Source organism: Phodopus roborovskii, unplaced genomic scaffold, assembly GCF_943737965.1.
Source record: "Phodopus roborovskii unplaced genomic scaffold, PHOROB, whole genome shotgun sequence".
NCBI classification, from domain to species: Eukaryota; Metazoa; Chordata; class Mammalia; order Rodentia; family Cricetidae; genus Phodopus; species Phodopus roborovskii.
This window is the reverse complement of record NW_026126459.1, coordinates 9824436-9836872: the sequence shown is the minus strand read 5'-3', so window position 1 is coordinate 9836872 and position 12437 is coordinate 9824436. Positions and strand designations below refer to the sequence as shown.

The following is a 12437-nucleotide window of genomic DNA, read 5'->3' as shown; positions in this document are numbered from 1 at the left end:
GCATGCAGGTACCCAAGTAGGCTGGAGGAGGCTAGCACACACTCTGTAACTGGGGTTATAGGCAGTTATGAGCTACTGAGCCATCTCTCTGGCCATAATGTCTAGACATCTAAGAAGCTGTTGAAAGGCCTCTTTGGAAGCCAGGTTCAAGGAGAACAACAGGTTCCAATTCTGTCACTTTAAAATCAAGCAGGTACACATCCCAAGGAGTGTTTAGCCCCACCACTGGGGTTCCTGGCCATGTTTTGGCTCATGCTTCTGAAATCCTAGGAGCTCAAATCAGACCCAGAGTCCAGAAGGAAACCAATGGTCTCATCTGTCTCCTCAGTCCTTCCCTCAACTAAACTCACCTTCCCCCACAGTTGCCTTCAGATCTTAGCACAGTCCTGCCTCCTGGTCCCCAGGCCTGACCAGTTCTAGGATGGCTCTGGGCCTCCACTTCTTCTGATTTGTCTTTTATAAGGAGGGATCTGATCACTCCTTTTAGAAAACTAGAGACTGTGTGACCATACCATCAGACAAGCTGTCCTGTCCCCCAGTGGGTGTGTGGAGTCTGGGACCACTCCTGCCCTAGTCAGCCTACACAACAACAAAACTGCTGTGCACTGTTGGCATGAATGTCCAGGCTCCCCACATGACAAGTCCATGTTCTCAACATCAATGCACTTTAAACTGTTTACCAGCTGAAACACAGTGTTTGTGCCTCACTGATGTTCTGCTGGGGCTGTCATCCCAGCCTAGGACCTGACTGTCACTGAGTATTGTGCCATGGGACACAAGTCAAGTTGAGTGCACCAGGACTACAACCTGGTACCCTAAAGGGACTCCAAACTTTAAAGGTGACTGCCTTCTAAATGTCATAAAAACCTGGGGCTAGGAAGATGGCTCAGAGTTTTACTCACTGCTCTTGAAGACTGGGGTTCAGTTCCCAGCACCCACACAGTGTTTCACAACCAATCTGTAACTCCTGTTCCAGGAGATCCAATGACTTCCATAGGCCTCTGTATATATGTATGTGGTTCAGACATACAATGAAGCATGCACACACACACTTACATGTGAACACACACACACACAATAAATATTTAAAATCTTGTAAAACACACATCCTATAGTCTCTTGACTATGCCACTGTAGCAACAAGACCAGAGTTCTGCAGAAGTGCCAGGACAGGGAAGCTGGTGGCAGGCACACTCTGCCACCTGGACACTTCCCAGGCTGGACACAGATGGAAGAGGAAAGATGGGGTCTCACACTGGACCAGCAAGTTCTGGGAAGCTGGCCAGCAGGTTGGGCAGGAAGAGAAGGCCCAGCCTCTGAAATTATGTGAGATCTGGAGGTGGTCAACAGTGTGGTCAAAAGCAGCAAGACATTGTAGCTAAAGTTGGTCCCTGCATAGAGGTTTGTGGCTAAAGCAGGCAGTTAGCTGCCACAGGCCATTGATTTGGGTGTGTGTGTAATGTGCGATGTATGTGTGTGTCCATGTTTGTATGGTGCATGAGGGTACAGGCGAGGGCCAAAGGTGGATGCTGGCTATCTTTCTGAGCCAGTCTCTAAGTTTTTGAAAGAAGGTCTCTCACTGAACCTGGAGCTCACTGATGTAGCTCAGTCCATTGTCCAGAAAGCTCCAGGATACTCGTTTGCCTCTACAGTGCTGGAATTACAGATATGCATGACCACATCTGCCTTTTATGTATGAGCTAGGGATCCAAAATCAGGTCCAAGGCAATGAACTCTCTGAGCTAGCTCCCAACCCCTCCTCCCATTCTGTCTTTCTAATGTAGCAGCCCCCAGCCCTGACCCTTCATCTATCATTTGTTTCCACACAAGTCTTGATTTTCTCAAGACAGGATAATGGGACCCTCCCAGGAACCTTATAGATCCTGGTGAAGAAAAAACAGGAACTCAGTAGGGATCAAATCAGCATTCAAGCAGAGTATTTGGATATGAATAAAGTTGACTCTTAAGTTTGCTCTAAATACCAAAGTTTGAGGGAGAAATAGAAGGTCTGAAATGGAAATTCTGATTTCCCTCATTTGGGGTCATCTTCACAGAAATGTAACCTTTACCCTGTGATCCAGAAAGGCTGTGACCCCCTTCAGGGTCATGTATCAGATTTCCTGCATCAGATACTCACATTACAATTCATAACAGTAGCAAAATTACAGTTATGAAGTAGTAGCAAAATAATGTTATGGTTGGGGTCACAACAACAAGAATTGTATTAAAGGGTCGCAGCATTAGGAAGGGTGACAACCACTGCTCTAGTTGGAAAGGGCCTCTGGGGCCACCTGGTATGGAGTTTGCTGGAGCCTTCTAAAATGTCTCAGCTCATTTCTTCCTTGGAGAATTCACCGTGGAATTAAAAGACTCAGTAAAAAGAGGTTGGGCTTGTTCATTGAAGTATGTAGCTTGTGAAATCCTTCATTTTCCTGTGACTAAAAATTCTAGCTTGTAATTCCCAATGAGGAAGGCGCCAAGCTATTCATTAGCACAAATTAAACCTGCTGTACCAGGCACACAGGGAAAGGCAAGAGCCCTTATGTGCCCAGTGAGGGCTGTTCCCTCTGTAGAAATGGCTCTTGACACCCTTCTTCAACGCACACAGGCTTATCCATCTGTGGGAACAGTGGGTCACGAGCCAGGAAAGTGATAGAGGAGTTGCAGACACAGGGGCAAGCTGAAATATACGAGGTGAGTCCTGTGCAACCCTTCCCAAACCCTGAGCCATCACAGTGAAGGAAAAGCAAGAAGGTGACAAGGAGGTGACAAGGAAGGCAGTTGCAGCTTCAGCAGAAAGAATGAGAATGCTCTGAGTGGGGGAAGGAATAGGTTTCATTTCTGGCCTTAAAATCGGGATTAAATCACAGCTAAGAAACACCCCGATACTAGGTAAAGTATTAACTACAGTATTTTTCGTGTATCAATTACACAGCCTGTATAATGCCTCGGTTGCTAGGAGCTGAGGCGAGCCCAGGCAGGAAGGCAGCTGTTGGTGTCAAACTACATCTTAAAGCCTCAGAGTGACCTGGAGTATTTCCATGACCCTTCCGTGGACTTTGGGATAAATTCTGTTTTCTACATTGACAATGCTCTCAGTCATTCCCTGTGACTCCTACCGGGAGCACCTACCGGGTTATTGCTGGTCTTTCCTGCGAGGATGACCCGGGCCTTGACCTTGTTCATGTTGAAGTTCTTCAGGTAGGCCTCATGGATTCTCTTGGCCAGAGATTTGAGGTCTGCAGTCTCTGAATCTTCCAGATCGTGTTCACACGTAAGAATTTCTGCTTTCAGTTTTGCTTTCTCAGATCTTGGCATGCGTCCAAAACGAATTGCTGGAGTTGGGGTGGGGATGAGACAAGGGGAGATGTAGAACTGATCAAGGCACTTAATGACCAAGGCAGAGGTGAACAGTAGAATGGAAAGCTCACACCAAGAATGGTGAGTTAAACCCATCCCTTGTTATGACTGAACTTTCTACCAGGCATGCTGAAAGACAACCACACAGCTTAACTGTGGGGTGTCTTACTGTTCTCAGGTAGACCATTGGCCAAGGTGAAGGGGATGAAAGTGAACTATCACCTATCTACCATACCATCTGTCATCTATCACCTGCCTATTAATAACCTATATAGCTATCTATGTACTTATCTATCATCTATCTACCTATCACCTATCTATCCATCATCCATATCTATTTATCTATCTATCATCTTCTCTCTCTCTCATCTATCTATCTATATCTATGTTCTTTCTGAGATAGGGTCTCATACAGTGCCTCATACTGGTCTCCAATTAACTATATAACTGAGAGTGATCTTGAGCTCCTAAGATTCTTGCCTCTGCCTCTCAAGCCCATGCTGGCCATGAAGTTACAAAACTCTTCTTGCAACAGCCTTCTGAGTGCTGGAATTATAGGCTAATACCACTATGTTTGTGATCCTAGTACTTCTTGGAGGCAGAAGCAGGTGGATCTCTGTGAGTTCAACACCAGCCTGGCTTACACAGAATTCATACCAGCCAAGGCTGTGTAGTGAGACCTCCCCACCTCAAAAACAAACAAACAAACAGATTGATTGATTTACATTCATTGGGAACCATGTTCTAAATTAGATTATGGCTAAGAAAATGAAACCCATATTGTGGTACAATGTTTGAACCAAAACACATTTAACAGAAGCAATGTGACATCTTGCCACTCCAGTGACCCCCAAGTCGACAGCAAAGTCTTACCGCAATACTTTCAAGTGCTCTGCTAAATACCAGCTGTTGGGGATATTTACATGTTACTGCACACCCATTCAAAATATAGCCATTCTTATTAGGAGGATAAATGGAGGCATGAGCTGACACAGTGTGCCCAGCAGCCTTACCTACCGTTGTGTGACATCCCAACGGACAGGCACTTGTGGAAGCGGCAGTACTGGCACTTATTCCTGTTCTTTTTCTGAATCTTACAGCTTCGATCACATTTGTCATACACCAGCTTTAGCCGAATAGTTCGCCGAAAGAAGCCCTATTACATCAATATAAAATTTACTTAAAGAACGTGGGCTCTATGTAAGGCACCCGACTGGTGCCTCTCAACTTTCTTGTGTATTTGTTTGAGTCATTTGTTTTGAGACAGGATCTCATGTAGCCCAGCCTGGTGCAGATCTTGCTCTGTGGCCAAGGGTAACCTTGAACTGTTGATCTTTCTGCTTCCACCCAAGTGCTGGAACCACATGGCTGAGCACCGTCTTGCCTGGCTTTATGGGATGCCGGGGGATCCAACCTGGTGTTCCATGCATGCTAGGCAAGTGTACTACCGGCTAAGCTACACCCCAGCCTCACTGTCTCTTTCCAAAGAAACTACATGTTGAAATTTTAGAAAGTCTCTCATCACTGGGGTAACTAAAAAATGGGCATCTCACTGCATTAAAAATGGAAAATAATGCATTAAGTTCAAAGTGATCTTAGAAAGAACCTACCTCACAGGGGAAGAGGGAATAGTAGTTTCTTGGGTCACAAAACCAACTTCTGAAGAGCAGACATTATATAGCAAGAGAGGACCAGTTGTATGAAGGCAACACTCTTACTTTACAGAAACACTGAGGCTTCTCCCATGAAGAAAACAACTTGAACCCATAAAAGCCAAGACTAAACAAATGCAATTGTACATAACCTTGACAGAAAGCACCGGCACAAGTCCAACTTTTAAAGGGATGTGGAGGGAGGCTCTGGAAGGGATTTATTTTGGCTTTTGGTCCTTTGCTTTTGTGCACCCCCTCCATTTTTTGCCTGACACAGTGGATTTTCATGCCCAAGCAGAAGGGACCAGGCCTTCACTGGAGACTGAGGGATTGGAAGGGGTCAGTTCCTCATCTGGGCCTGTGAGGCAGAAGGATGTGTGGGATGGAGAGAAAGGGTGAGAAGCAAGGACTGTGACTGCCAGGGACCACCAGGCCCTGGATCTGGGTTCACTGTTCCCATACACCAGGCCTATAAGACCAGGCCAACCTGAAGAGACAGATGTCAGTGCTTCAAGAATAATGATATATGAAGGTCTGTGATATTCCCTCAGGGCCTGGATTCTTCCAGAAGGTATTAGGAATGGAGCCTTTGGATTTTAAGCAAACATGTGCATCTCTCAATTTTCCATGTATGGTGTCTATTAAGTGGCAAACTTGAGAATGTATATGCAGCAGGAGGGGACTCACTTCAGGTATGTGGGGCCTGGGTCATTCCTGTCTAGAGGTCAAATTGACTCTCAAGAAGACAGAGTTCCTCAGGAGGGTGCAGTGGCTAGGAGGATAGGAGCATGTGCCAGAAGTGACCAGTGGGAGTAAGTTACAATAGCAGGGGAGCCAGAGACTGTGGACTCTGAGCAAGGGGCAGAACACATCTGATAGGCAGCCCCTTGCTCAATGCATGGTAACCTCTGCCCTAGCTGTCCCCTGGAGAGGTACTGAGGTAGCAGGTAAACACACTCCTCTGCATGGTCACCTCTGCTCTAGCTGGCTTCTGGGGTGGTCCCAAGGTGAAGTACATAGTCTACACTTTGTGTCATGGGGAGAGTTATTTATATAGCAACTGTGTTTTGTTTCCTTATTTGTTTTGTTTTAAAGGATGTGCTCCTCTAGAGTATTTACAAAGTACAGCAAATCAACCTGCCCTCGATTCTCAAAAGAGGTCTCAGAGTGGTGGACATCTTGTACAGGAGAAAAGTAATCAAGCCATGTGACCACCTCACCCTCCACCCAGTACCCCTGTACCTTGCAGCCTTCACATGCATGGACTCCGTAGTGGTAGCCTGAGGCCTTGTCCCCACATATTCGACACTCAATGTTCAGTGCACTGCCAGGGGGCTCATCTGCACTGGCAGGGATCACAGGGCAGCTGACTGAAGAGGGGCTGGACGCTGGAGAGAGGGTGTCTACAAAGAAGAGCAAAGTGTGTGAAACTTGAGGTGCTACCGCCTGTATCAAAACCAGAGCCGTGCAAAGATGACTTGGCATAGTAGGGGGATCTGGGCTGTGAGCAGGTGCTCCTCTTGAGTCAGCCCTGTCCCTGGTCATACTCTGCCCATAGTCAGTTACCATGGTGCCCCCACTCTTGAAGCTCATGTGCACTAGCCTGCCTCCTGACTTGCAGCCTACCTCTAGCTGCTCTTCACAACCCACCTCCATGTGGGCTCTAGCCTCCCTTCTCTCATGCCCAACATAGAGCCAGCTGCCTTCCAGTTTTGTTGTCACTGTTATTTGGTGGCATCAGAATATGGCCTGATTATTCATAAAGGTCAGGTAGTGAAACACAGTTCTAACCCTAAAATTCAGAAGCAAAGGCAAGAGGATTTTGAGTTCAACACCTGCTTGGGCCACATAGTGAAATGGAGACAAAAGAGGGGAGAGAAAATGTAGAAAGGCAGAGGAGGGGAAGTGAAAGAGACCTGAGTGGGAGAAGAGAAAAGAGTGTGTTGAGAATAAGGCAGAGACAGAGAACTGAGAGAGAAGAGAGGGGACAACAGAGAGAAAGAACAGGAATGAAAAGGCAAATCAGAACCCGGGAAAAATACTCCTAAAGACCCACTCAGTAAACGTCTTGCATCCAAAAGATTCAAAGAAGTCTTAAAACTAAACAACAGAAAACAACACATATAAAAAGCATTAATACACCCGAATGAACACTTCACCCAAAAAGACAGACAGAAGGGGGTCTGAGCTTATGGAAACACGCTCAGTGTCACTGTCATTAGTAGACTGTGAGTTAAAACCACAGCGACTATCACTGAACACCTATTAAACTAACTTCTTCAAAACCAGCAACAGAAGTGCTGGGAGGGTTGTGGAGTGGCCACTGTCACCCATGGCCAGTGCACATGTAGAAAGGACAGTCACTTTTTAAAGCAAAACAGTTGTAGGTGAGAAAAATCGCATCTCTGGTTCCTTAGCCAACCAACTTGGGAACAGGTCCACACAAAAACCATGTATGTATGATGTGTATTCATGTGTGTATTGTTATATGTGTAAGTGCTGTCATGTGCACGCTATAGCATGCATGTGGAGGTCACAGGACAACTTGAGTGTCAGCCATCACCTTCTACCTTGTTTGAGACAGGGCCTCTTTTCTGTTGTTCGCCTCTTTGTACACCAGTGTAGCCTCTGGGGGAGGTTCTAGTTTCTGTCCAGCTTTTCTCCATGCAGTACTAAAATTGTGGACCCAAACTACTGCATTGGGCTTCTTTTGTTTCAAACATATGTTTTTAGGTTTTGAACTCAGGTCCTCATGCTTATCTAGCAAACACTTTTACCTATAGAACCATCTCCCAGCTCCAGTAGCTTCAGATTTAATTGCTAAGAACTGGAAGTAGCTAAGATTAATGTGTGAGAGGTTGAGGTTAGCCTGAACTATACAGTGAGTTCCAGGCCAGCCTGAGCTACAGCTAAGACCTGAGATCACGAAACAAACTGAAAACAGGGTTGGTGATGTGGCTCAGTGCCATGAAAGCCTGACATCCTGCATTCCATCTCAGGAGCCTACAGTGGAAGGTGAGAACTAACACATGAAGGTTGTCCTCTGTCCTTCCACACATATCACACACATACATATATGCTCCTACACATACACATGCATACACAAATAAATCAAATTAAAACAAAACAAAAAACCCACAACAAAACAACTATAAAAAGACACCCTGGCAGCAGCTAGTCACAGACAGGGCCAGGCACATACATTTCTGTTGTTACCCTTCATAGTGGATGCTCCCGACTGTGTGGGGCATTAAGTGCAGCACTAGGAGGGTACTTACTGCTTTGACAGGGAAATCACTTGTCAGAGTAAAAGCTATATGGTTCCATCTAACAAAGCTAGAAGTAAGACCCAAAAGGATCAAACATTTTACAGCCACTTAACTGCATCTCTGAACAAAGCCTGGGCATGCTTAGCGGAAAACAAACTCTACCACACAACAGAGTTTGCAGTGTGTGCCACTCAATTAAAAAATTACAAGGCATACAAGCAGAAATCTTGGCTCATGATGAGAAGAGAAATGAAGGAAAGAAACCCAGAAGTGACACAGATGATAGCATTTGCAGCCAAGACATGAACAAGTTATTTTGACCATACCCTAAAAAAGCAATATAGAGAGGCAAGATCCTTGACCCCCAAATCCGGGCCCCTGCCAAAGAACGAGGTCTCAGCTTGGAGAGCGCCAGTTTCCAGTGAGATCCCACTACCCTGCAAAACCTTCTCAAGTTCCAGCCCAGCCCTCGTCCTCTTCTGCCGGCTATTGGCCAGAGGTGAGTCTGGGCCCAATTGGGGCTGCCTGTCCCCTTCAACCTCTTTTCCCCCCCCCCCGCCTGAACTCCCTGGATTGGCCCCTGATCCTGCTGCTCCTGTCTCCGGTCCCCTTTGAGAGCACCCTTGGAGCTCTGATACACCCCCACCCATCCCAACCTCCAGCCTACCCCCCCCCCCCACCCTGTGCCCTACCCCACCTACGGTCCTGCCGCTCTGGTTGAGCACTGGGACAGAGGGTGGAGCCAACAGTCCACCCTACTTCAGAGACCTCTCGGAGCAACTCCGAACAAAGGAGACCTGACTATCCACGTGGGACCACCTGTAATTTCCACCGGCTTGGTCCCTGACCCCGCCTCCAGTCCTCTGCTGGAGTCCCAGGCCCCTCCCAGAGATCCGCCTATCTCTGCGGGTCCACTTGGAGTTCCTGCAGGCAAGATCCTTGACCCACAAATCCGGGCCCCTGCCAAAGAACGAGGTCTCAGCTGGAGAGCGCCAGTTTCCAGTGAGATCCCACTACCCTGCAAAACCTTCTCAAGTTCCAGTCCAGCCCTCGTCCTCTTCTGCCGGCTATTGGCCAGAGAGAAGCCTCCTAGAGAGCTTGGACCACACAGAGATACAGACATTGAATCTTTGATCCACATAAGCCCATCTAGGAAGGACCATAGAGAGAGGGAAGAGACACCACCAACACCTACAGGAAGAAACTATGGGAAGAAGGCAATACAAGAGAACACCTAACAACAGAAAGACAAACATGACACCACCAGAATCTAGGGAATCTACACCAACTAGAATGGAACACAACAACAAAGCAGAGGAAGCAGAAGGGTACGACTTAAAAATCACCATCATAAAAATGATAGAGGCCCTCAAAGAAGATATGAGAAAATCCCTTAAAGAAATAGAGGAAAAAACAAACAAAAAAGTGGAAGAAATGAACAAATTCCTTAAGGAAAGTACAGAAAGCCAAGAAAAAACAATTAACCAGGTGAAGGAAACGGTTCAAGATTTGAAAACCGAAATTGAGAAAATAAAGGCAACACAAATGGAAGGAAAGCTGGAAATTGAAAAGCTGGGCAAAAAATCGGAAACCACGGACACAAGCATAACCAATAGAATTCAAGAGATGGAAGAGAGAATCTCAGGCGCAGAAGATAAACTAGAAGAAATAGATTCATCGACCAAAGAAAACCATAAATCCAACAAATCCTTAACACACAATATCCAGGAAACGTGGGACACCATGAAAAGGCCAAACCTAAGAATAATAGGCATAGAGGAAGGTGAGGAAGCCCAGCTCAAAGGGGCTGAAAACATATTCAACAAAATCATCGAGGAAAACTTTCCAAATCTGAAGAAGGACATGCCCATGAAAGTACAAGAAGCATACCGAACCCCAAATAGGCTGGACCAAAGAAAAAAGACCCCTCGACATATAATAATCAAAACACCTAGCATACAGAATAAAGAAAGAATATTAAGAGCAGCGAAGGAAAAAGGACAGGTAACATATAAAGGCAGACCTATCAAAATTACACCTGACTTCTCCATGGAAACCCTCAAGGCCAGAAGGTCCTGGATAGATGTTCTAAAAGTATTAAGAGAACACGGATGCCAGCCTAGGCTACTATATCCAGCAAAACTCTCAGTCAATATAGATGGAGAGAACAAGATATTCAATGACAAAACCAGATTTTCCCAATATGTATCTACAAATCCAGCCCTACAGAAAGTATTGGAAGGAAAATTCCAACCCAAGGAAGGTAACTACGCCCACAAAAATGTAGGCAACAGATAATCCAACTACACCAGAAACTTAGGGTGAAGCAGAACAAATATATTCACAATACCACTGCCAACAACAAACCTAAATCAAACAACCATCAACAATCAATGGTCCTTACTCACCCTCAACATTAATGGTCTTAACTCACCTATAAAAAGACACAGATTAACAGAATGGATACGAAGACAGAATCCATCCTTCTGCTGCATACAAGAAACACATCTTAGCTCCAAAGATAGACATTACCTCAGGGTAAAGGGTTGGGAAAAGATTTTCCAATCAAATGGAAATAAGAAGCAAGCAGGCGTAGCTATCCTAATATCTAACAAGCTAGACTTCAAACCAAAACTAGTCAAAAGAGATGAAGACGGTCATTTCATATTCATCTCAGGAGAAATCCATCAACACAAAGTCTCAATTCTGAACATCTATGCCCCTAATACAAAGCCACCCACATTCGTAAAAGAAACACTACTAAAACTCAAAGCTCATATAAAACCTCACACACTTATAGTGGGAGACTTCAATACACCACTCTCAACACTAGACAGGACCACAAATCAGAAACTCAACAAAGAAACAAAAGAATTAACAGAAGTTATGTCTCAACTGGGGCTAACAGACATCTATAGAACATTCCATCCAAAGACAAAAGAATATACCTTCTTCTCTGCTCCACATGGAACCTTCTCTAAAATCGACCACATACTAGGAGACATAACAAACCTCAACAGATACAAGAGAATAGAAATAGTCCCCTGTATCTTATCGGACCACCATGCTTTAAAATTGGAATTCAACAACAATACAAATAGCAGAAAACCTGCAAACTCATGGAAACTTAACAATGTGCAATTGCACCACTCCTGGGTCAAAGAAGAAATAAAGAAAGAAATTAAAGACTTTCTAATATTCAACGAGAATGAGGATACAACATACCCGAACTTATGGGACACCTTGAAAGCAGTGCTACGAGGGAAGTTCATTGCACTAAGTGCCCATATGAAGAAAACAGAGGATAGTCACATAAATGAATTAACAGCGCAACTGAAAACCTTAGAACAGAGAGAAGCGAATTCACCCCGCAGGAGCAGACGCCAGGAAATAATCAACTTGAGGGCTGAAATCAACAAAATAGAAACCAGGAAAACAATACAAAAAATCAATGCAACAAAGAGTTGGTTTTTTGAGAAAATCAACAAGATTGATAAACCTTTATCCAAATTAACGAAAAAGCAGAGACAGAACATGCAAATTAACAAAATCAGAAACGAAATGGGGAACATAACAACAGACACAGAGGAAATCCAGACAATTTTCAGGTCATACTTCGAAAATCTGTATTCCACAAAAATTGAAAATTCAAAGGAAATGGACAAGTTTCTGGATAACTATCACTTACCAAAATTAAATCAAGAACAGACAAACAACTTAAATAGACCTATAACCCTAAATGAAATAGAAGCAGTCATCGAAAGCCTTCCAACGAAAAAAAGTCCAGGGCCAGATGGATTCAGTGCAGAATTCTACCAGACATTCAAGGAAGAACTAATACCACTACTCCTCAAACTGTTCCACAAGATAGAAACAGAAGGTTTATTGCCAATCTCTTTTTATGAGGCCACAATAACTTTGGTACCCAAACCTCACAAAGACACAACTAAGAAAGAAAACTACAGACCAATATCCCTGATGAACATCGATGCAAAAATACTCAATAAAATAATGGCAAACCGAATTCAAAAATACATCAGAGAAATCATCCACCATGATCAAGTAGGCTTCATACCTGGATTGCAGGGATGGTTTAACATACGAAAATCTATCAACGTGATCCACCATATAAACAAACGGAAAAAGAAAAACCATA

The 12437-nt window shown here is 44.7% G+C and overlaps 1 protein-coding gene across 2 annotated transcripts in view; it reads right to left on the bottom strand.

Annotated features, from left to right (window-relative positions):
* Ppara (peroxisome proliferator activated receptor alpha) overlaps positions 1 to 12437 on the bottom strand; it is a 67412-nt gene that overhangs the window by 8068 nt on the left and 46907 nt on the right. For both annotated transcript variants that reach the window (XM_051189561.1, XM_051189559.1), the window contains 3 exons: positions 6255 to 6415; positions 4378 to 4516; positions 3133 to 3335 (listed from right to left, as the gene is read on the bottom strand). In XM_051189561.1, coding sequence (XP_051045518.1) covers positions 3133 to 3335; positions 4378 to 4516; positions 6255 to 6415 — 503 coding nt within the window. The remainder of the gene's footprint in view (positions 1 to 3132; positions 3336 to 4377; positions 4517 to 6254; positions 6416 to 12437) is intronic.